Below are 26018 nucleotides of genomic sequence, written 5' to 3' on the forward strand. Positions count from 1 at the left end.
GATACGCACTTAGGTGTAAGTATTTGGGAGAGGTGATCTCCATAAAGACCAGAAGGGGTGGAGGGAAATGAAAGGACAGGGAAGGGAAGGGAACGCATAAAGGGTGTGTTATCACTTTACCACTAGGGGCAACTTGCTCTTCATCTCTCTGGGGAGCTCAGCAGGCAGTGAGAATGCATCCTTCAGAATAATCTCACCAGAATGGTGAGGGAACTGGAGTGTTGATACACCAACTCTGTTCAGGAACTGGTGGAGGGCTACTTCCCACAAGGGGTTGATTTTCATGTACTTCAGTCCTACTGTACAAGTTCAAGTGTCAGAGGCAGCCTTTTAGCACATGGAGGTCAGGCTTGAGAGTGCTACCATCCCACAGCAAGGGAGATAATGGGTAGAGTGATGACAGTGTCTGCTAGAGGTATTTACATTTATTTGACCCAAGGTATCTAATCCATATCACTTATGATGATGTGTGAGAAAAAACCTGCCTCCTTAGTGGATTACAAATGACTTCTCTTCCCTAACATTAAATTATTTTCATCAAGTTCCACTAAAAAGATATCTTTAACAAACATAATGATGTACGTCTTGTAAAGCCTTTGACAATAACACTACGTTTACAACCAAAAATGCCATTTATTTCAATATATTCTTGAAGAAGATTGGGGGATTTCCTCAATTGTCCAAAATGCGGTTCATTGCAGAATACAACACAGTTTCTCTAGACGGCTCAGAATATTTATAGCTGTTAAAGCAAAAACAAATATTTCATTACAATGCTTAATTTGTGGCTTGCTCTGGCTTTGATGGAAATATCTCCTCTCTCCAACGTTTGACCCCTGGGCTTTGAAAGTTACTCCAAGAAGCAATGGCTATGATTTAGGTCCTGAAGGCAGCTTCCAATGCTTGAGCTTTCTCTGTGATGTTCTTCTGAAAGGGCATCATGAATTCATCAAAATCCACCTCATAAGTGAACTTCTCCCGGCGCAGCTCCCTCTTCCTGATCAGCTCGGCCGTGGTGGCTTCCGGGCTCCAGATCTTAAATAAATAACCACATCACCCAGTGGGTGTGAGTATGACTGCCAAGAAACATGCCAGTATTCAGGCAACTTTCAATATGGTTAATTTAAAACTATCAAAGTTACTTCTAAATCTATTTTACTGTTGATCTCTTATACATTATTAAGCAGGCATGGCTATTTTTTTCATTTAAAAGTTTTTTTCATTAATAATTTATTTACAATGTTGTTCCAATTTCTGCTGTATAGCAAAGTGATCAAGTCATACACACACACACACACACACACACACACACACACACACACACACACACACACACACGTCGGGAGCCATAAGGCTGCTCCAGTAAAAAAGCAAAGCCACAGTCGGCACCTGCATGAGGCTTGTCTGGTTAGCAGAGCTACAGACAAGCTGAAGAAAGAAGAAGGATTGCAGAGCAATCCCTTGAAAGACATCGGCTCCAGGAAAATAAAAATGATATCCCCTAAAAAATATATTAATCTATTTTTCTGTGTTTATCCTTCTTTTTCTATCTCCTATTCACAGCTTTCTTACTGCTAAAGATTTGCCCTGGGTACGTAAAATACTTGAACCAAAACAGAGTGAAGTTATTTGAACAATGTAATGGAAAAAGCCTTTGTTTTGGAGTAACAATTTATGGCACCTATTTTGTAAGAGTATACAGGGGAAACTTGTGATTTCAGTCCCTTTACTTAAAAAGAAGTTTGGGGCTGGAAAAAATGTTGTGTGGCCTATAAATTGCTATTTTCTATAATAGATGTATTTTTTATCAAATAACAGTGTCACCTGTAACTTTTATCCCTTATGGAGGCATTTGATAATTTTGGTTATAATACTCCTTTCTATTGAAATTGGTGGTTTGGAACTTACGTAAATCAGCACAATAGGTTAAATGCTTAGCTTGCTGGCGCCAAATAAATCATAGTTTTAAGAATGTCATGAGCCCAAGGCTTTCATGCGTTTTGTTAACTACATACACCTTTAGTTAAAGAATGTTAGGTATCATAGTTTATTACTTATTAAAGCTTTGTTCTTAATATAGAATAGAATAGCTACTGTTGTTGACCTTTTAAGAAAAATACGGTGTGAAACTTTAAGTTTGTAATCTTGAAGGAAAATCTAAAGTTGAAAGGAACATGTTTTAACTAACCTTTTTTTTTGTATCTCAGGTGGAGGGAACAAAAGGGGCTTTAAATCAAATGTTAATGTCAAATCTTACACGAAACCTGATTGTGATAGGATATAAAAACTGATGCTTTTCATTTAATAAATTGGGTCATCTGCAGCATGCAGCTGAGGAGTTGGCTCCAATTCTTTCCGCGCTGTTTGTAGCCCATCCTCTCCTTCGGCACTCCCTGGCTGCTGGAGCTGGACCTCAGCACACACATTCTTTTTCTCATATTATCTTCCACCATGTTCTATTACAAGTGGTAATTGGACAGAGTTTCCTGTGCTATCAGCAGGTCCTCACTGCTTATCCACTCTACATATAATAGTTTGAATCTACTAACCCCAAACTCCCAGTCCATCCCACTCCCTCTCAAGCATCAGTTTCTTATGGTGACTATTTGGACAACTGAAATGCATTTCAGTTACCTCTCTGATGACCTTCGCATCAGCCGCTGTTCACTGAGGATGTCAAGACAAGGAAGCAGTGGAATTAACAGATAATTTGAGTTGACTACCTTTATGTCTTATGGGGAAGTCAAAATTATTTTCATAGTAAAGGGCAGAAGGATCTGGTGGTCTCTTATTCAGCATGGTTTGATGGGCACTGGGAAGACCACTCTTATTCTCCAAAGATGTCTTCACCTCTTTAATTGCAGATGTTTTAGGAGGCAATTGAATAAATCCAGTCTTGCTTGGTATGAAACTCCCATGAGATAGTGGTAATGCGTACAAAGAGGAAGGATTGGGCTCTAAGAAATACCCAGAAAAGTATCTATAGAACTTGGTGACTTCATGGTGGTAGGGAAGGGCATTGACCAAAGAAGGCTTCAATTGTTCAAGGAAAATTAAAATATCAATACAGAAAATAATAACATCATTAATTCCCTTCATAACTCAGGGGAAATGAATCTGACTAGTATGCATGAGGACGCAGGTTTGATCCCTGGCCTCGCTCAGTGGGTTAAGGATCCAGCATTGCCATGAGCTGTGGTGTAGGTTGCAGACGTGACTTGGATCTGGTGTCGCCTGTGGCTGTGGTGTACGCCAGCAGCTACAGATCCAAATAGACCCCTAGCCTGGAAACCTCCATATGCTGTGGGTGAGGCACTAAAAGAGAAAAAGAAAAAAAGACAAGAAAATAATAACACCAGATACTGGAAGCTAAACAAGTTGAACCTACTTCATTGGAAAATGGAGGACCTGGAAAAAGGACACTTTCAAATTATTACCATGAAAGATAAGCTTTGAACATTTGTTTGGGTGCTCTGTATAAAAAAGATTTGAAAAATGACATTATGAGTTTAGACCATTTTATGATCTTTCTAAAGTACTTACCCTCCGTGGAATAAATGTGATATCTACTTTCTTGGTATAACCACTGGTAATCAATGAATTGAGATAAACCACATTATCCTTATGCATCTTCTTTTCCTGCACTACAGTTGGTATGGTATAAATTGATGAAAGTCGTTCCTGGAAACAAGATCAAAAAAAAATGTATGTCAATTGCAAAAACCTATATATGCTTTCTTTTTTTTAATTTAATGATTTTTAATTTTTCCATCATAGTTGGTTTACCGTGTTATGTTAATTTTTTACTGTACAGCCAAGTGGCCCAGTCACACACACACACACATATTCTTTTTCTCACACCATCCTCCGTCATGCTCTATCACAAGTGATTAGATATAGTTCCCAGTGCTATACAGCAGGATTTCATTGCTTATCCATCCCCAGATTTGCTTCTACGAACCTCAGATTCCCAGTCCATCCATATATATGCTTTCTAATGTTATTTGTTGTTCTACATCTTATTCTGAAGTCAGAAAAAAAGAAAACTTAAAAATGCTACTATTCAAATTATAATTTGAAGTGAAATAGAATATTATTATAACTTTGGGTAGGGAAAGGTCATTAGTTTGCCTTGTTTAACTCAGTTAATATCAGTGACATATCACAAGAGTCATCAAGATATCCATCCTTGACCTGTGGCCATTATTAATTAGAAGGATGTATTCCTACTACAGTGATAATGGTGCATGTATTAGGAGCTTTAGCTGATACATCCTCCTTTACCTCTGGCCATCTTTTACCTTCTTCCTCCATGCTTATTACTCTCTACTGCCTGCCTATTATCCCTTACCTTACCTTCCTACCACATACATTTCTCTAACCCTTTCCAATTTGATGATGTTAAAGCTTTTCCTTTTTGAATTTCACCCCCTATCCTGTGTCAGCCAAGCATCTCCAGGGATCCATCTGCTTCCCTAAAAGAAGCTTCCAGTCTAGAAATGTACTTAGAGCTTTCTGCTAGTGACAAAGTCTTGATGTCTCAGAAATCTCCATAAACCACAACTTCAATCTTCTGCTGATAATTTAGAGGCCCTTAAACCAATTCCAGATTATCAGGAATGATTTGGCACCTTTAAAACCCTCTAGATTCATTCTGCAAGATATCCAGGTTGAATGTTCCAGGGTTCAGTAGTAAATATTAAAATTCCTTCTGGGTGGTGGTGGTGTTAAGATGGATTGTGAACGATTATGAAACCAAAATGAAGGAATATCATGCTTTACTTCATTCCTCATAAGCGTTCCCTTCTTTCCTATTCAAGCCATCTCAACAAATCTGTATAATTTAGGACCAAGTACATATATATTCAACACTAGTTTGTTTTTTTTCCCCCAACATTCTAATGGTATTTGGCTGAATCAACTTGGTTTTTGTGTAGATTCTGTTAGCAATGAACACTTTTTTTTTTTAGTAAAGCTGCTTTTTTTTTAGTTTTTTTTTTTTTTTTACTTTATATTATTTTTTTATTTTATTTTTTCCACTGTACAGCATGGGGATCCAGTTACACATACATGTATACATAATTTTTTCTCCCATTGTCATGCCGCGATGTAAGTATCTAGACATAGTTCTCAGTGCTACACAGCAGGATCTCGTTGTAAATCCATCCCAAGAGCAATAGTTTGCATCCGTTAACCCCAAGGTCCCAATCCATCCCACTCCCTCCCCCTCCCCCTTGGCAAACACAAGTCTATTCTCCAAGTCCGTGATTTTCTTTTCTGTGGAAAGGTTCATTTGTGCCATGTATTAGATTCCAGATATAAGTGATATCATATGGTATTTGTCTTTCTCTTTTTGACTTATTTCACTCAGTATGAGAGTCTGTAGTTCCATCCATGTTGCTGCAAATGGCATTATTTTGTTCTTTTTATGGTTGAGTAGTATTCTATTGTGTATATATACCACATCTTCCGAATCCAATCATTTCTTGATGGACATTTGGGTTTTTTCCATGTCTTGGCTATTGTGAATAGAGCTGCAATGAACATGTGGGTCATGTGTCTTTTTTAAGGAAAGTTTTGTGCCAATATATGCCCAGGAGTGGGATTGCTGGATCATATGGTAGTTCTATGTACAGATTTCTAAGGTACCTCCATACTGTTCTCCATAGTGGCTGTACCAGCTTACATTCCCCCCAACAGTGCAGGAGGGTTCCCTTTTCTCCACACCCCCTCCAGCACTTGTTATTTGTGGACCTATTAACGATGGCCATTCTGACTGGTGTGAGGTGGTATCTCATGGTAGTTTTGATTTGCATTTCTCTAATAATCAGGGATGTTGAGCATTTTTTCATGGGCTTTGTTGGCCATCTGTACCTCTTCCTTGGAAAAATGTCTATTCAGGTCTTTTGCCCATTTTTCCATTGGGTTGTTGGCTTTTTTGCTGTTGAGTTGTATTAAGTTGCTTGTATATTCTAGAGATTAAGCCCTTGTCTGTTGCATCATTTGAAATTATTTTCTCCCATTCTGTAATTGTCTTTTTGTTTTCTTTTTGGTTTCTTTTGCTTTGTGGTTTGATTAGGCCCCATTGGTTTATTTTTGCTTTTATTTCTGTTGTTTTGGGAGACTGACCTGAGAAAATATTCATAAGGTTGATATCAGAGAATGTTTTGCCTATATTCTCTTCCAGGAGTTCGATGGTATCTTGTCTTATATTTAAGTCTTTAAGCCATTTTGAGTATATTTTTGTGCATGCTGTGAGGGTGTGTTCTAATTTCATTGATCTGCATGTAGCTGTCCAGATTTCCCAGCAATTCTTGCTGAATAGACTTTCTTTTTCCCATTTTATGTTCTTGCCTCCTTTGTCAAAGATTACTTGACCATAGGTGTCAGGGTTTATTTCTGGGTTCTCTATTCTGTTCCATTGGCCTGTCTGTTTTGGTACCAGTACCACACTCTCTTGATGACTGTGGCTTTGTAATATTGCTTGAAGTCTGGAAGAGTTATGCCTCCTACTTGGTTTTTGTTTCTCAGGATTGCTTTGGCGATTCTGGGTTTTTTTTGTTCCATATAAATTTTTGGATTGTTCGTTCTAATTCTGTGAATTTTTTTTTTCTTTTCAGGGCTGCACCCATGGCATGGGGTGGTTCCCAGGCTAGGGGACAAGTTGGAGCTACAGCTACTGGCCTACACCACAGCCACAGCAATGCCAGGTCCAAGCCATGTATGCAGTATACACCACAGCTTATGGCAACGCCAGATCTTTAACCCACTGAGCAGACCCAGGGATCAAACTCACGATTTCATGGTTCCTAGTTGGATTATTTTCCACTGCACCATGATGGGAACTTCAATGAACACTTTTTAGACTCTTCAATAATAGGAAATTTCTTGCTAGATATTTCTTTAAAAGTATTGCCTAATGGTGCTGAAAACATGGACTACCTACTAATTGCCTATGTCCTGCAACAATGTGTAGATGGTGCCACAGCCTCACCAGTTACTAACAGAAGGTTAATCATTTTTCATACCTCTTCCTTCTTAATCTCAGGGCCTTCAGTCTTCACTTTAAGTGGTGGCTTGCCTTTTAGTTTTTGGTTTTCTGCTGGTTTGGGCAAGTTATCCATCTTTTCTTTAATCAAACCAATTACTCTATAGTCAGCATAAGCCTTTGCAACATCCATGGCACTATGCCCTGTTTAAAATATAAATTCAGAGTTTCATTAAACAGATTAACAATAAACCATGTAGCAAATCTCAGCATGTAAGCCCTAAGCATGTGGGAACTAAGAGTGATACTGAAGCAAAGGGTATGTGTAAAGTCACATCACTGGCTCAGACACTTCTCTAAGGTGGCCCCAGCCATAAGATCTCAGCATTAAAAGTGACATTTACCAGCCAGAAAAACCATTTCTTCTTGTTAATTATTTTGAGTATGTTTCTTAAAAACTTCATATTTAAGAAATATGAGTTTCTTAAAAATCCTCATATTTTTAATATGAAATATCAGTAGATTACATTTTGACTAGCTGAGTGCTAGTTTTCTTCCCACAGTAGGCACATTCCTCTATGTGTGACAATTTTACATTGTCCTCCCCTTTTAGTGCTCCAAGGAGGTGTATTCCTAAAGGCTTGGGAAAGCTGGAGGTCACAAGTGCTCTATGCAAATGGCTGGGTATTATCAATAGGGATAGTTATGCAGGTAGTTGTAGAAGTCCCAGGAGGGGACCATGGATTAAGATGGGAACCTAGAGAAATTTGAGACCACTGTACATTAATAATCACTCAAGAAAGGCATCAGAATGTCTTGCAATGAAGCAGACTTTAACTATAGAACCATTAATAAAAGCATGAGATATGCCTCAGGTCATTAAGTGAAAGATGAAATGAGGCCTGCATTCAACTTCAGCAAGATAATAATCCTTAGGACCAAGGACAGGAATTTAAGGGAAAGACAACATTCCAAAGGAGGAGACCCTCATTATATGGAAACCTGAGATGATTCAACATATTTTAGCAATGTCACCACCCTTCTGCTGATTTGAATAAGCACCATGACAGTCCTAGTTTGACCTCATAGGCTCAAATACTCTCTTACCCGATAAGGAGGAGGAGTTACTGATGTGAGCCTGACTTGATGTATGCTTGAAGAATGAGGAAGAAGGCGGTCTTCTTCCCCTCCCCACTTTCCATGGATTATGAAAATATAGCCCATCTAATCCTCAGGGCAGAGCCTCATCTCCTGCCTACTTGCATCTTTCACAAGCGTCCTATCTTAATAAATCTATTTCCTGCCTATTGCTTTGTCTCTCACTGAATTCCTTCTGCACTGAGACACAAAGATCCTGAGCCCCAGTAAGTCCAGACACCAGGTGAGTGATTCCAATTTAAAAAAACAAAACAAAACATGGGTCCAAGCCTCAATCTGGTTTTTGGCGTGTCCGAGTCAGAGGTGTTTCAGTTTCATTATGACACCTGTAACATCCTCAGGCAGGTCTAACACAACACTACCTGTGATTCAGAGGCAGCCTGAAGCAGCCAGAGGTACTAACACTCCTTCAGACCAAAAAGAAGCAACGGGTTCTACTCTAAGAAAATAACACCTCCATTTATTCACCTGGGATATTTATGACATAAGGTAGGCTTCCCAGTTTCTTTCTAGAAAGAGCCTCAATTCAGGAATGACTCTGTCCAGCTGTAGAAGGAATCCAAAGTCCGCAAGGGGCTTCAAACTATGTCAGCGATTAGGGATTGACAGTTCAACAGTGTGATAACTCAAGATGTGATCTGCAGACTGGAGTCAGGCCACAAACTAATGGTTATGGGCCACAGGAAAATAAGTATGGAAATTAAAAGTAAGTGTTGACATTTTAATAGGAATTCGATAAAAATTTTTTGTCATTTCAATCCAATGATAAAAAAGTTTGGGCTAATAGTTTATGTTTTTTTCTCTTCATTTTTCCAATAAATCTGTATTTTACAAAGGTGTCAGTCCACAATGGGTTGCCAACTAAAGATCCAGTTCTTTAACACCAATGATTTGAAAAGCAACAGTATATAAGACAACATCCCACCACATTAAACCTGGTTTGTTTTTGCATCAGTAAGTCAAGGGAAAATGTAGTCCTATAAGAACAGATTCAGGAGGAGTTTGGAATCTAACATAAATCCTTCTCTTCTAACCCCAACTATCCATAATGAGAACACGTACCTTTTCTATTCTCCAGCTGGAATTTAGCACCAATATCAAGTAGGTATTTTACAGTATCCAGGCTACAGCTCTCAATGGCTCTACTCAAGGGAGTTGAGTTGTTGATCGAAAGGGCATCTACCACGGCTCCAGATTTAACAAGAAGCTCAGCAATATCTTGCTGGCCGGCATGGCATGCAAAATGAAGTGGCGTCCAGAGAAAATTGTCTGTTGCATTAACGTTAGCCCTATGAAATGAAATAGATGCACATGCAAAAAACTTGGCTTATCCTCAGCACTGGAGGCTGAAAATGTTAAGTTTTCACAGTTTTATCAAATTGTTCAACTGTAAACCAAGGAAGCTGTGAGTCAAGTTAAACTCCTTGCCATGATTTCTCTTGACCCAGATTTTGCATAGGACTTTTCTGATACGACAGTCTTAACTTTCTTTGTGTATATATATTTTTTGCTTAGTAAACTAAGCAAAAAAAGGTGCTTAGATACTAGGGGTTATAACTTTTGCAAAGGTTAACCTCAGTGAAAATTATAAAACCAGATCCAATGAAAGATCAAAGCTGGCAGGAAATAGAAAAGTTATATTATTTCATTTTGTATCTAATCGGTATGTTATAAATTTATAAATGCACCTTCATTATTAAAATTCTAAGCTTTATAATGTTTTATTTAAAAATGTAGTCCTATTTAAATATTGACTGCCCAAAAGTTCAAATTGTCATTACTTGCTTTATACTCCCTCTTAATAGTAAACATATTTAAGTCCTTCTTTGACTTTAAACATTATACTAATAATAACAATAATACCTTTATTAAGTCTATAATTACTGGGATACTAAGTGCTTTACACATTATAACTCATTTAATCTTCAACAAATTCTGTGAGCTGAGTTCTGTTAGAGGCCTGGTATTAAAATGAGAAAACTAGGACACTAAAATGTTAAGAAACTGGGAGTTCCTGTCGTGGCGCAGTGGTTAACGAATCCGACTAGGAACCATGAGGTTGCGGGTTCGGTCCCTGCCCTTGCTCAGTGGGTTGACGATCCGGCGTTGCCGTGAGCTGTGGTGGAGGTTGCAGACGCGGCTCGGATCCCGAGTTGCTGTGGCTCTGGCGTAGGCCGGTGGCTACAGCTCCAATTCAACCCCTAGCCTGGGAACCTCCATATGCCGTGGGAGTGGCCCAAGAAATAGCAACAACAACAACAACAACAACAAAAAAGACAAAAAGACAAAAAAAAAAGTTAAGAAACTTACCCCAGGTTATTTATAAAAAAATGGTAAAAAGAAAGAAACAAACCTGAGAAATTGCTTTAGTTTAAAAAGTAGAAGTTCCCATTGTGGCTCAGCAGTAACGAACCCATCTATTATCCATGAGGATGTAGGTTCGATCCTTGGCCTCACTCAGTGGGTTAAATATCTGGCATTGTCATGAGCTATGGTACAAGTCGCAGATGCAGCTTGGATCCTGCTGTGGCTGTGGCTGTGGTGTAGGTTGGCAGCTGTAGCTCCGATTCACCCCCTAGCCTGGGAACTTCCATATGCCGCACATTTCCCCCCCCCCCGCCAAAAAAAAAGGTAAAATAAAATGTTATGCTCTGGTATTTTAAAAATATTTAGAAATGAACCAAGGAAAAGGGAATTAAACATGTGCTTAGTCATTTTGGCCATCACCCCATTTGTTGGAATTTGTTAGGATCCCCACCCAAAAAAAAAAAAAAAGAGGCAGATTTAAAAATGACTCCATGTAAAATGAATGTGTTCTAAAGATCAGCTCTACAACATTGCAATTAGAGTTAATGATGTTGCACCTTACACTTAAAATTGGTTAAAAGGGGAGTTCCCATCCTGGCTCAGGGGAAACAAATCTGACTAGCATCCGTGAGGACACAGGTTCAATCCCTGGCCTCTTTCAGTGGGTTAAGAATCCAGCGTTTCGATGAGCTGTGGTATAGGTGGCAGACACAGCTCAGATCCTGCGTTGCTATGGCTGTGGCTGTGGTGTAGGCCAGCCACTACAGCTTTGATTTGACCCCTAGCCTGGGAACCTCCATATGCCTTTTAAACCCTAATTAAAAAAAAAAAAAAAGAAATTTGTTAAGAGGGTAGACCTCATGCTACCTGTTCTTACCACAACAAAAAAAATTTTTTTTCATGCATCAGATCATCATGTTGTACACCTTAAGTATGTTATATGTTAATAATATCTCAATAAAGCTGGAAAAAAGAAAATAATAGTTAATTTTAAATAAAATAAAAAGGAGTTCTCTGGTGGCCTAGCAGTTGAGGATCTGGCATCCTCACTGTTGTGGTTCCAGTTCCATCCCTGGTACAGGAACTTCTGTGGGCTGTGGGCATGGCCAAAGAAATAAATTAAATAAAATAAAATGCAACTCCACATCATCTAAGTAAAGCACTGAGACCAAATTAAATTGTCTTGGGAGGCCAGGGATACCTAATTAGATGGCTTCATCCATTCTCAAGAGTGAAAACTCCTTGGCTTCGCTTTGTGTATAGCTGTTATTGGCAAATTGTGTTTGTGTACACATGCTCCATTCTAAGATCTATCTGTAAACTAGACTTCAGGAATAAAGCCCTCCCCCCTTTTTTTCTTTTTCATTTTCTTTCTACCTCCGCACCTGCAGCATATGGAATTTCTCTGGCTAGAGGCTGAATTAGAGCTACAGCTGTGGGCCAATGCCACAGCCACAGCAAAACAGGATCCAAGCCACATCTGTAGTCTACGCAGCAGCTCAGGGCAATAGGGGATCCTTAATCCACTGAGTGAGGCCAGGGATCCAACCTGCATCCTCGAGAACACTATTTCCAGTTCTTAACTTGCGGAGCCACAAGGATAACTCCTGAAGCCCTATATCGTGTTACTTAAATTCTAGGGTTAAACTATCTTAGCCTTCCTTTCACTTCCTTGAAATGTGAAGATTCCTGAAAGTTGAAACCTCACTCAACCAAAAGACATACCCCTTTTCCAGAAGAAACTTGACCACATCGATGTTTCCACTTGCGCATGCAGTCATGAGCGGTGTCTTGTAATAATTATCCTTCATATCCACAGGTATTCCAGATTTAAACGCCTTTTTCAGAGAAGCCAGGTCTCCCGCCTTGGTGATAAAATTAATATTTGAAAATGCCTTCCCTGGATCATCAATGTACCATGCAGAGTCATCCTGAATGGGATGTTCTGGGGGATGATCTCGGTTAAAACGATTGCAGTCTGTCACGTTCTGGTAGGTTTCGATCATGTAATACGGCGGCCCTCCGTCACTCCGGCGTGGAAACACGTGGTCGGGAATGATGCAGATTGGGAGAGGTAAAACCAACTTGCCTTTTTTGGCTCTTTTGGCCATCCCTTTTTTCTTTCTCTTAAGCCCAAAGGATCCCAAGACATATGACTTGCTTAAATACTTGGTTCCTTTAAAGAAATCGTTAATATTGACCCCTCCGCCCCGGACTTTTTCGTGAAGTTGCGCAATGACAGCCAGCTGTTCCGAGTCCACAAAATCTTGCCTCTCCTCCAGCGCCAGGACAAAGTCTTCCTTGGTGACTGTCCCATCGCCCCTGTCCACAAACGAAAAGGCTTCCCGAAGGAAAGTCTCATGTTCTACTGACCAGTCGTGAAGCCGCAGGTACAATTGTGGATTTGGATTTTTGGCTCCCGGTCGGGCCAGTTTATTAGCGATTCGCTCCGCCTGCTGTATTTCTTTGCTGGCTGCCCTGAAGCCGCCTTCCTTAGCCAAAGCCCTGGGAGTTTTATGATCCAAATTCTTCCATTTCAGGTCACATCCTAAAACAGGAAGCATCGTGATAATGCTAATAAGGCATCTGCATGGCTCCACAAATGACATTTATCCAACGGTTTTATTTCGAATCAGAAGTTGGCCCCCAAATTATCTGTATGTAGAGGTGAGTACGTTTAGCTATTATAATTACAAAATTCAGCTGGGATTTTTTTTTTTTTTTTTATTCTGTGAGCTTCACTTTTGTGAATTCTGAGGGAGATCTTTTTCCAATTTATGTTATCTGTCCCCAAAGGATTAGGACATTAATCCCTATAGATATTTGAAACAAACATCGTATTGGAATACTTGCTAAAAAGGCTTCACGCCAAGCAGGAAAGAGTGCAGGTGACATTTGAATTTGGAAATAAGCTGGATTCAAACTGCTTAAGTATGACTTAAGGAACTCAGAAAAACCTCTGCTTCTTTCAAACGATTATGACTGTAAATCTGTGTACAATCTTAAACTATGTTTTTATGTGTATTTTCCATGAAATTAATGCAATTTATATTGACCTCCTCTTTTGCAGTAAGGTCATGTGAACAATCAGAGGAAAAAGTAATTTGCTCATCAAATCTGAAAGAATTCCAGTATAATAGCTATGCAATTAGGCATTAAACTCATTTTTCTTTTGGTCTCTTACTTAAAATGATGAGATCAACATTATATGTATGTATTCTCCAAATAAATAAACTTTAGAATGCATCAGGGAGGCTGCTTAATGCCATCAAGAAGGCTATGTTGTCTGAAATAACTGTCTTGAAATGCTAAAAACCCATTATAAGTCGGACTATGAAGATATTCTTTCTAACATTCTGAATTTAGAAGAAGGCTCTTCTGTTGCTTTGCCAACATCACATAATCAAAAAATATTCTCTAGCAATCACTATCTCTAGCAATGAAAATGTAAAGGCAGCTGCATGTAAAAATAAAACATGCCCCCCTACACTTTACAGCTTTATTCTTTGTCAAAAAGAAAATTAATTACCAATGTTTTTCAATATGAATACTGCCTCTGGCATTGTCAAAAATTAAAATTTTATACAAAGGCTGATCATTTTACTAGTGAAAGAAAAACTCCAAAAGAATATTGAGACAATAAAGATTCTAAAATTTTTATATTGGACAGTTTGAAGAATAGTAACTTATTGGGAAGGAGACCTGAAATTGTATGTATAGTATAATTCAATACTGTAATTCACAGATATTTTGAGTATTCTGGGTTTTTGTTTTGTTTTGCCCATACCCTCGACATGTGGAAGTTCGTGGTCAGGGATCAAAGCCTCACTACAGTAGTAACCAGAGCCTCAGCAATGACAACGCTGGGTTCTTAACTATCAGGCCACAAGGAACCCCTGATTACATGCCATACGCCATGGGTGAGACCCCCCCCCCCCAAAAAAAAGAAACAAACAAAAAGATCAGGGGCAAAAGAGAATATAGTGAGGAAGACAGTGCAATGTGGGGAAGAATCCAGCCTTCACATTTAAGAAAAGAAACTACACCCAGGGAGTTTACTCAGATATGAGCATTTCATGGCTAATGGTTTCTTCCTGCTCTGATTGCCTTTGACCTAAGATTCTAAAGGCAGAAGTGTTGCTGATAATGCTTCTGATATGGAATTGGGCCACCCACACAGGATCTGGTGAAGTGGTTATACTTCCAAACAGGCCACAGAACTCAGAACATTTTCAGCCTCTTGTTTCAGAAAACGCAGTCTAGCCTTATGGGTCTGCCAGAAGGATGAATTTTTTTTCTGTATCAGCAGGCAAGGCCTTTGGCCAGGTCTGGCCCTTTACTTCTCAGTTTGCTTTCTCTGACTTTATCCTATTTATAAAGGGTAGAGTATATGTTAGAGGATGTTTGTCCCAGTAAAAGTCAGCGTGTTAAAGATGAAGAAGCTTGTCTCAGTCTGGGCAGATCTTTAGTTTTTACAAATACACAATGTTAAAAATGAAATGTCAGAATAAACTGCTGATAGTGATAGATTTGAAAATAAGACTGACGAAATAGTTGATGGGGGCAAAAACTACTTTTGATATATTTTCCTTAACCTACTTTTTATTTTGGGGTGGGGGAAAAGAATATGAGCCTTGAATAGGTAAAAAAAAGCCAACATGGATCAGTTATTTCACTCTTAGTTATTCAGGCACGTTAGTCTTATGTATATTGTTAGTGGTTGCAGTAAGTTGCACTAAGTAAGTAAGTTGCACTAAGTAAGTAAGTAAGTTGCACTAAGGGTCTCAGTGACTTCAAAAATTTTGTGCCTGGAGTTCCCATGTGTGGCTCAGCAGGTTAAGAACCCAACTAGTATCCATGAGGATGCAGGTTCGATCCCTGGCCCTGCTCAGCAGGTTAAAGGATCTGGAGTTGCAGGGAGCTGCGGTGTAGGTTGCAGATGTGGCTCAGATCTGGCATGGCTGTGGCTGTGGCATAGGCTGGCAGCTGCAGCTCTGATTCAACCCCTAGCCTGGGAACTTCCATATGCCATAGGCGTGGCCATAAAAAAAAAAAAAATTCTGTGCCTGTGTAGAAGACAGAAAAATAAAAGCACTTTCTCTGCTCTATTATAGAGTTGTTGAATAAGTTTTGCCTATTTCTTATAAACTGGAAAGAAAAAATTCACTACCATGAAGTTTAGCAGTTTCCTCACTAACAAATAGTTAATAACTCTATACATGCAATCAACATGTAATTAACACCAAATTGATCCAACTCTTTAAACTTAATTGTCTAATATTACTATTTAAAGGAATATATTAAACTACATGTAACATAGTTTATATTCCTCAATTATTAGTTACTTAAGAATGAGAGGAAAATCTAAAATAATAAATATTACTTAAATTTCAAATGTTCCATCACAATTTTCACTTTATTTTATGATTCTCTACAAAATATTTCCCCCATAATTTAAAATTATCCAGAAAATTTATCTTTGCACATGACATGATAGTATATTTTTTAAAATAAAACAATTAAGAATTCAGACCAAAAAGATGTGGTTTCCAGTATTTGTCCTGTTAAAAAAAGACTGATATTAACAATATTAATATCTAAAGATAGATATCGACTTTTTTAAAAAAAAGAATTTAATAACTATAAGCATCTTAGTGATTGGTTGACTTATAAAAAATCGTCTTTAGATTTTTAATAATAACCTAAAAATACTTAGGAAATGAATTTTTATCCCTTTCAAGGCCAGATTCATGATTTAAGAAGATGGAGTAAGAAAAAAAGTTTTGGAATTCCCATTGTGGCTCAGCAGGTTAAGAACCCAACATAGTGTCCATGAGGATACAGGTTCAATCCCTGTCCTCGCTCAGTGGGTTAAGGATCCAGCATTGCCGCAAGCTGTGGTGGAGGCTGCAGATGCTGCTCAGATATGGCTTTGCTGTGGCTGTAGTGTCAGCCAAGAGCTGCAGCTTTGATTTGACCCCTAGCCTGGGAACTTCCCAGGCATGTTTAGCCATAAAAAGAAAAAGAAAGAATATTTAATTTTCTTTCTACATATATGTCTGAGACAAGCAACTGATAAGTGACAGACTCAAATTCTCTGCTCACTTACCACATGGGAAAAATCATAAGTTCTTTAGGCATAAAATTGGTTGACCATTTTACCTCGCTGAGCTATATATTTACAGCAGTCTGCAAAACCACCCATGGCAGCATAATGAAGCGGTGTGTTGCCATTCATTGCAATCAGCCCCATGTCTCCATCATAGGCAAAAAGAAGCTTCAGTATCTGTAAAATAAATAGTAGACATGTAGAGGAATAGGAATGTATATTTACTGAATGAAGACTATCACCTGACCTGTGCTATCCAGTGTGTTGGGGTTTTTTTATTTTTTTTTTCTTTTGGCCATGCCCAAGGCATGTGGAAATTCCCAGGCCAGGGATGGAACCAACACAACAGCAGTAACTCGAGCTGCTGCAGAGACAATGCCAGGTCCTTAACCTACCACACCACAAGGGAACTCCCAATGTGTTGATTTAAATGAAATTGAAATGAATTAAATTGAAAACAAATTTTAAAATTCAGTTCGTTTCACTATTTCAAGTACTCAAAAGGCACATGTATACCATATTGTACCATTAATGTACAGCACAGATATAGAGCATTTTCATCATTGCCAGAAGTTCTGTCAACCAACCTTGATCTAGGAGTTCCCACTGTTGTGCAGGGATTAAGGGTCTGTCTTGGGTCGCTGCTGTGGTTTGGGTGTAATCCCTGGCCTGGGAACTTCCGCATGCAGTGGGAAAGGGCCCCCCTCACCCCATCAAAAAAAAAAAGTTGATCTAGAGTATAAAAAACTCTATACTCAGTTGAGACATGACCATTTTGGTAAATTTAGGTAATTTTAGAATGCATCAGACTACGGCAAATATCATTAGGGGAGCAAATTCTTTACCAAACAGATGTGACTTCTATTATGATGCATACTTTTATGGCAGGAAAAGAGATCAATGCTAAAAACAAACATAATTATGTTAAAAGAGAAAGCTCGATAAAGAAATTTTAGATAATTCAGAATTTTAAAAAATAGGATAGCATTGATTTCTATTTTGTTTCTGCAATATCACTGTACCTATGAACTATCCTTTGCTATGTCCAGATAATTAGAATACGTAGAGTGAAAGATGGAGCAGACACACACAAACATTAGAAGATTATTAATAAGAGTATATTGGCACTGTTCTCCCCACAATTAGATCATGCCATATTTTGAAGATTCTAACATGTAATGGAGCCGTATAGTATCCCAGTTGACCAAACTTTTAAGTCTCCATAATTAAGAATATAGAAAAACTTTTTTTTTTTTTTGGCTTTTTAGGGCTACACCTGTGGCATATGGAGCTTCCGAAGGTAGGGGTCGAATCAGAGCTGTAGCCACTGGCCTACACCACAGCCATAACAACGCCAAATCCAAGTCATGTCTGTGACCTACACCACAGCTTACGGCAAAACCAGATTCTTAACCCACTGAGCGAGGCCAGGGATCAAACCTGCATCTTCATGGATGCTAGTCAGATTTGTTTCCACTGAGCCACAATGGGAACGCCATAGAAAAACATTAGTAGTAGTATTAATATTAAAAGAATAAATTAGCAAGCAGATAAAACCGAATAAAGAACTAAAATATTTTTGGCATAAAATATAATTTTAGAATTATTTAGGAAAATCAAGATGGTAACTCAGAAAAATTTTATCAGTGTAGCCTATACAATCTTTAAAAATTTTGAGGAAAAGGGGAGAATATTTTTAGTAACAGATTTTAAAGCAAAGAGTAGATAATTACATCAAAAAAGCCTCCTTTGGCAGCAAAGTGTGCGGCATGATGTCTGTCATTGTCAAAGGCATTCACTTCACCTCCTCTTTCCAATATCCCTCGAACTAGTTCTATCACTCCCTCTCTTGAGGCTTCCATTAAAGCTGTGCGACCTGTGGACTGGACATGGAACAGACCAGAGGCTGTTTATGCTTGTCATACTAAATAACACATTCAGTGTAAATAAGGTCTAAATCCATTTGGCCTTAGAGTCACACTGACATGTTCAGTTCTGTGCAGTCTTATTGGTTTCATGTAACAGATAGTGAAAATGTAGCCAGTACAATAAGCCAATGTCCATATGGTAGAATTCTAAAATCAGAGTCAAGGTCACCCCAGATGTTCCTGGGGAAACATCATGCTGAAAAACACAGTTTCCTGCAAAGAAAATAGAGCAAAAAAGGGCAAAAAGAGGGTAAACCATCTGCTAATATTAAGCTACAGGTGTTATCTAATGAGAAGAAAAATCTATTTTTGTTGTCTGGAAATCACAATGAAAAGATAAGAAAACAATAAAATCAGCCAAATGAGAAGAGGGAGTAAAATCACTAAAGGAAACAGTAGAGCTACTTTTTTTCCTTTGAAGAAAATAAATTTTTATTAGGCATCAGTAATATCCTTTCTATTTTCTATAATGATCTTTTAACATATACATAATAAATATCAATTTTCCAAACATAATTAGGAAAGACTGTAGAATCATGGCCATATAAAGATAATGAAAGTATATTATCTTAAAGCATTTTGAACAGAAATTGAACAGTCTATAAGTGAACAGGATAATCTTATCATATTCAAATGAAAAATTACACTAACACAACTCTATAGTTGAAAAAAGGAACATTTATAATCACAGGAAGAGTCATACTGTGTTGATTGCATTTGGATTGGCTCCTTTTTCCAACAATGTCAGGCACACATCTTTAACATCATGTGCTTCTTCGCAAGCTCTAAGGAATATTGGCTTTCCTTCATAGGTACAGTTGTTGACATCTGCGCCATGTTCCAAGGCAATCAGGGTACAGCGATAGTGTCGCTTAGTAGGTAAAATGCAGTAAAACAAAATACCTGTAGAAAAATAGAATCCCCCCAAAATACTTAATAGTCTTTCTGTATTTGAATCGGATTGAAAGGAACAAAGAACAAAATTCATAATTAGCTTGTTGAAGGTAGTAGATCAGAGGCATTTATGCCTTGGTTTTTCCCTCTGCAATCAACCAAAACATCAAGACAACAAACCCAAAAAAGAAATCCAAACTCTGATAAGAGCTAGGAAACAGCCATAACCAAAACATGATAGGACCTGGTGTGGGAAAAATCTGAGCACTGGTATGTAAGCCCCTGCTGACCCTGGGTATTTGGCATCCTGCAAACTATTGCCTCAGTGTCCCTTCTTGGAATATGCAGGGGTGTATGCACCAGAGGACTACTGGTGGGTCCCTGGATCCCCTCTGAAACTTCGCAGTGGTAAAGGAGATGGTATTGAATGATGAAATGTGCAGACCAGCCATGTTTATAAGGAAGCAGGCTGTCTGTACAATAGCAGTGGAAGACAAAGATGGCAAGAGGCTCTGACATTTTGACACATTTTGCTCCCTGAAGAGAGAAAAATGCTCAATCTCCATATCCAGCACCTGTGATATAAAGACCCTCAAGATAATCCATGTCAAAAATGTACTACAGACCAGGAGTATTGTTATAATCTTGGAGCAGATTGTTGGTAAGAAAGTCACCTAAATAGCAGTCAAACCCCAAAGTGACTTTCACGCTAAAAAGAGGCTTCATTCAAAGAGGAACAGTAAGTAATAAGAAACCAGCATGTGACAATATGAAAAAAAAAATGCACTAAAAGAAAGGTAAAGAAAGGAACCTGATGAAAAATTCTAGACAAAAATTATATACTGAAAAAACTACTACATGAAAATTACTGAATGACCCATTTCCATAATACAACTTGATCTGAAACAAAAATGCAAAGATAGACCAAACCTAAAAGAAGGACTTCTAGGACAATAAGAGATATCTAGAAGGAAAAGTGAATTTGAGACAGCAGAACTTGGAAAATAAATGGTAGGAAAAAAAATAAAACCTCTAAAGAAATGAGAGTTAAACTGGAAACATGAAAAAGGAGAGCAAACATTGCCAAAACAATGGTCGGGGACATTGAGGAAAAAAAAAATCCTAGAAAGGTGGAGTTTATGTCAGAATCCACCTTAGTCCCTCAAGTTACCAAGTATAACTACTTTCTATATTGGACTGCTTTTGAGAGCAAAATCCTTTTGGAATCCTAAGTCTAGGATTACTTAAGGCTCTAAAATGTAAAAAAGGAGACGTGTCCTCCTTCATCTTCTGTTCTAGCGAGATTTTATAATGGGTGATTATGACTATGAAAATAATAATCTGGGTCATGTTGAAGGCTTTCTACATTAAAAAAAATACAGATTAATTCTAATATTCTTCTCCAATGAGAAAGTTCTCAGAACTGGTTTCCCTAAGAAATAATGTTTTAAAATTATGGAGAGACGGTGTCCTTAGGTATAAGAGTGAGAATCTTTTACTACTACATACCATGAGTAAACTCACTTCTAAAGGTGGAAGGCAATGGGAGTTCCCTTGCAGTGCAGTGGATTAAAAATCCAGTGTTGTCACTGTAGTGGCTGGGGTTTGACCTCTGGCTGGGAACTTCGGCATGCCACTAGTGTGGCTGAAAAAAACAGTTCAAAGACAAAAAATCAATTTTACTGGTTTCTGGCTACACAGTGAATTGCATCTGCTGGATAGAATGCTGGGAGTTTTACCTTTTCCTTCATTATCAACAATAGTCATATCAGCTTTTGCCTTGGCTAGTATTTCCATGGACAATTCATGGCCCAGTTCTGCAGCTCTCATGGCTGGAGTACAGCCCATTCCATCTTGCACATCAGGGTGAGCACCAAGGTTAAGCAGAAAGCTGACCATATCGATGTCATTGGAAACTGAGGCTAAGTGCAGAGCACTGTGTCCATTGACGGGGTCTGTGAAATTGATGAGTTCAGGGTATCCGAGCCTGGTCAGCTTCTCTATCTGCTTCTTGTCTTTGTTCCGAACACACTGAAGAACCTTGTAGATCTGCAAATTCTCAAGTCTCTTATCTGCTAAAGCCATATTTGACCAGCTTCTCAAAAATGTTTTTGTGGGTCAGAACAAAAACTACAGCAGCAAAAAGTAAAGGAAAAACACCTCAAGGTTAATTTTGTCACCTTTACTTTGATTAAAGAAAAATGACATGTTAAGCCTTCCCAAAGAAGAGAGGCTACGATCCTAAGATCATAATTTATTGCAACTAAAACAGAAATTACATATAAATATCAAAATATTCGGCTGGCATAAAGTTTATTTCAAAAGAAAATTCCATCATAAATGCTAGATTTTGCCACACGTTCTTGTTACTCTATCTCATTTAACTTCCCTCCATAAACAGCCTTACCATTTACCCATGAAGAAGGTGAAGCTCACCAAATTGCCAAGCTCCCCCCATAATGCTCTGTACCAGCATGTCCTCCACAGTGTATGGAACACACAGACTTTAGTAGCTAAAAATGGTATAAAGAATATGTAGAACTTTTCATTTTTTTGTCTTTTTAGAGCCACACCCACGGCATCTGGAGATTCCCAGGCTAGGGGTCAAATCCAAGCTGTGGCTATCAGCCTATGTCACAGCCATAGCAACTTGGGATCCCAGCCACATCTGCGACCTACACCATAGCTCACAGCAAGGCCAGATCCTTAACCCACTGAGTGAGACCAGGTACTGAACCCCCATCCTCATGCATAGTAGTCAGATTCGTTTCTGCTGAGTCACGGGGGAACTCCAATATGTAGAATTTTGAGGTGCTCATTATAAACAGGAATCTATTGGGCTCTGTGAAATGACAAAGATATGACAGATTCCTATATCATCCTTCGTGGGGATGAAGTAGGGAAATGGTTGATAGACAAGTAAATTTTCATAAATAATCCCAATGTTAAGTCGCAATGACTAATCTAAAAGGTGCCTCTGGAACCTCTTGTTCCCTCTGCCTGGAGTGCTCTTTGCTCGAATTCCCATGGGTTGGCATTCTCAGTACTCAAACTGCAGCCACCATATTAACATCATCCTTTTGTTGTATCTTCTTCACAATGAAATGAAATGATGCATCTATATATGTATGTAAAACATTTCTAGAGATCTGTAGACACAGATATATCCAATTTCTGTGTTGTGTGACTGCCCCACTAGTAAACAGTCTCGACAGAACTTTATTTCTCTGTCCCCCAATCTGTAGTTGTTCGAACTCGCCCTCTGCTGCATCATTATTTATACCAAAGAGTTGGATAAACCTGGACAGGGCACCTACCTACTTGCTACCTCTGTCTCTTCATCTATGAAATGGGGATAAGAATAGTGCATACTTCACGGGTTGTGTGAAGCAGAAACGAGATCAGCTTTGTAAAGTTTTTACCCCAGTGTTTCAACACAGGCTTGCCATGAACAAATCAAAGATCTGTGGGTTTCAGCTTACGTACAAGCCACCGTTTACATTTCGTCCCACTCAATTTTAAGTCCAGAAAAATCTAGAAGGGAGGATGGGTAAGATGTAATTTCAAGGGAAAGGCTAGGGGGAGGGACCAAGGTGTCAAGCTCACCTCTTAGTCTCCGGGACGATCAGGAGCCGCGGATGTCTGGGCACCTAAGCACCTCGGCCGCCGGGGGCCGGTTCTGGTCCTCGGCCGCCAAGCGAGGGCCCCAGCGGAGATCTCGGGCTCGCGGAGACCTCGGGCTCGCGGAGCCCGGCTTGGGGGCCTAGTCGTGAATGGTGTCCCCCGGGGCAAAGCGGGCGAGCAGGCGCGTGAGGCAGCAGGGAGGGGTGTGTGCGTGTCCATGGGCCCCGGATCTTCGAGGGCGAGCGCTCGGCCAGGTGAGCGGAGGGGGCGGGGTGGGAACCAGCGACACCTGCCCATTGTGAGCTTCGGCCACGCAAGCAAGGCTTGGCTGCCAGGGCAACCGCCCAGGTGAGCGGCGGTCCGGGCGCTGCGGAGCAGGGCGGGGCTGGGCGGGGTTTGTCTCCAGGCCTGGTAGCCCGAACTTGGTGTGCCCAATGCTGGGGTCTCCAGGAGTCCTCCCTTCTTTCGTCCTCTTCTCCCGCTTCCTGCCTTTATAACTTAATCAGAAATAACTTAATTAGAAAAGTAAAGTCCATATAGTACTGATTAATATTAAACAGCAAAGTTAAATGAAAATACAATAAATTATACAATTAAATGAAAAAAGTGAATCGAGTTATCAGAGATGATTGCTGTAGATGCTTGTAAATTTTCTTATAGGTCAGAGCAATTTTATTTACATATATTAGGAGGTATGTATGCTTAAAATATTTGTACACAAATGAGAGAAACTATATCATGGAGATAATGTTATTTCGGGGCCTATAAATGTGCCCTAACATCCCTACACCCTGAACACATACACGCTCTTTTGGAGGCAAATTCGGAAAGCTTTTGTTTGCGTGTATGTAAAACATCGTGTTCTTTAAAATAGTATGTAATAGCTTCTTTTTTTTTGTCTTTTTTTGTTGTTGTTGTTGTTGCTATTTCTTGGGCCGCTCCCGCAGCATATGGAGGTTCCCAGGCCAGGGGTTGAATCGGAGCTGTAGCCACCGACCTACGCCAGAGCCACAGCAACGCGGGATCCTAGCCGCGTCTGCAACCTACACCACAGCTCACGGCAACGCTGGATCGTTAACCCACCGAACCCACAACCTCATGGTTCCTAGTCGGATTCGTTAACCACTGCGCCACGATGGGAACTCCTGTAATAGCTTCTAAATAAAAAGCAGTAGTTCCTCACCCCAACCTATCCTGGTTTTTTACGATTTATTTAAAATATGAATAAGGACTCTTCCATGAACAAAGAAGAGTAAACTATATAAATACATGCAACATGTATGAAGAAACAAGGCATAACATGGTTAAAGAGAGTCTGCCTCTTCTGCTTGTGTTTTCTTCCTTATACTTTGTCTTCCCTTTTCTGTCCTCAGAGTTAACTCCTATTCTGAATTTTGTACTTGCCTTTTTAAAATGTATCACTTTATATGAAAGCATCCCTAAATAATGTGTATTTAGTATTGCTTGTTTTCAGAATTTTTAAAAATGGTATAGAATGGTGCGTTGTTTTGTTTTCTTTCATCTTATTTTTGAAATATGTATTAGTCGAGATGTTTATTTATAGCTCTTTTGTCTTAACAACTGCAAACTATCCCATTGTATCACCATTCCACACCCTTTTTAAATCAATTCTACTATTGACAAACACTTAAGGTGTTGCCAGTATTTGTTATTAAAAGCAATGCTGTTATGATCATGTCTGTACATGTCTTCAGATTCTTGAGTTCTTTAAGGTATATGCCCAGGAGTGAAATATCTGGGTCATAGGTTACTTAACCTATGTGTTAAGTGTCAAGATAGTGTCAACTGGTTTTCCAGCAATTCAGACTCCTGTTAGCAGTGCGTATCTTAGCCAAAACTTGGTTTTGTCACACTTTAAACTTTTTGTCGGAGTTCCCTTTGTGGCTAAGCAGAAACGAATCTGACTAGGAACCATGAAGTTTTGGGTTTGATCCCTGGCCTTGCTTAGTGGGTTAAGGATCTGGTGTTGCCATGAGCTGTGGTATAGGTCACAGACGTGGCTCAGATCAGAGCACCATTTCTATGGCTGTGGCACAAGCCACCAACAGCTGTAGCTCCGATTAAACCCCTAGCCTGGGAACCTCCTATGCTGCAGGTGCGGCCCTAAAAAGACAGAAGAAAAACAACTTTTTGCCAATCTATTTCATAATTTCATTTTGTATGCTCTTATTAGTCTGATAATTAATTATTAATTATTAGATTGTGTATAGATATTCGAGTGTAATTTTACTGGACGGCTACACTATTCATCCTCACGTACTTACTACACACTTCTCTTAGATGATTTTAAAATCAGAGCACCATTTCTTTTTTTTTTTTTTTAATATTTTTAGGGCTACACCTGCGGCATATGAAAGTTCCCAGTCTAGGGGTTGAATCTGAGCTGCAGCTGCTGGCCTACACCACAGCCACAGCAACCCTGGATAGTTAACCCACTGAGTAAGGCCAGGGATCGAACCCAAATCCTCATGGATCCTGGTTGGGTTCATTACTGCTGAACCACAACAGGAACTCCCAAAGCACCATTTCTTGAATTGTATCTCTCAGTGTAGGAAAAGCCTCACATTTGAGTTTGGCTTGTTGAACTAGTGGGGTTTGGCAATGAAGAGGAAGTCACTTGGCTTACTTGGGTCTCAGTTTGTAAAATCACAATAATATGAATGACCCTTGCAAGCCATAAAGAAAGTAGGCTTAACAATGTATAATTTCATCTTGGCTCTGGTGGACCAAGGTGGTTGATTCTTCGGGAACGCTTCTGTGAATGAATAGTTCTAACTGTATCACTAGCCATCAATGGATTTTAACAATCCTTTCTTATTTTGGAGACAAAGGTGATGTCAGTGGCAGCACTGTTTAACTCTGGAGAAGGTTTCTAAAATTATTTGAGGATCTGATAGATTTGGAAAAAAAAAAAAACATACCTAGAAGAATAGATTAATAATGTATAAACCATGCTTAAATTTATCGGAACTGTTGGTGCAAAGATTTT

The 26018-nt window shown here is 39.2% G+C and overlaps 1 protein-coding gene across 1 annotated transcript; it reads right to left on the minus strand.

The window, feature by feature from the left end:
- Positions 1–717: 717 nt before the first annotated feature.
- ANKEF1 (ankyrin repeat and EF-hand domain containing 1) lies at positions 718–23100 on the minus strand. Its single transcript, XM_047771683.1, has 10 exons — positions 22991–23100; positions 21124–21514; positions 19194–19393; positions 18296–18445; positions 16616–16739; positions 12179–13001; positions 9209–9435; positions 7029–7192; positions 3544–3681; positions 718–1035 (listed from the first exon to the last, which is right to left on the minus strand). The coding sequence occupies exons 2-10, from the start codon at positions 21467–21469 to the stop codon at positions 877–879; spliced, it is 2331 nt and encodes a 776-aa protein (XP_047627639.1). The 5' UTR covers positions 21470–21514; positions 22991–23100; the 3' UTR covers positions 718–876.
- Between the last annotated feature and the right edge of the window lie 2918 nt (positions 23101–26018).

Source organism: Phacochoerus africanus, chromosome 3 (genome assembly GCF_016906955.1).
Source record: "Phacochoerus africanus isolate WHEZ1 chromosome 3, ROS_Pafr_v1, whole genome shotgun sequence".
In the NCBI taxonomy this organism is placed as follows: domain Eukaryota; kingdom Metazoa; phylum Chordata; class Mammalia; order Artiodactyla; family Suidae; genus Phacochoerus; species Phacochoerus africanus.

Coding starts and splice junctions, on each gene's coding strand:
- ANKEF1 (XM_047771683.1), bottom strand. CDS start 21,469: ATGGCTTTAGCAGATAAGAGACTTGAGAATTTGCAGATCTACAAGGTT. Junction 19,394..21,123: donor TGTTGATAATGAAGGAAAAG/GTAAAACTCCCA, acceptor ATTTTTCTACAG/GTATTTTGTTTTACTGCATT. Junction 1,036..3,543: donor TCACATTTATTCCACGGAGG/GTAAGTACTTTA, acceptor TATTTATTTAAG/ATCTGGAGCCCGGAAGCCAC.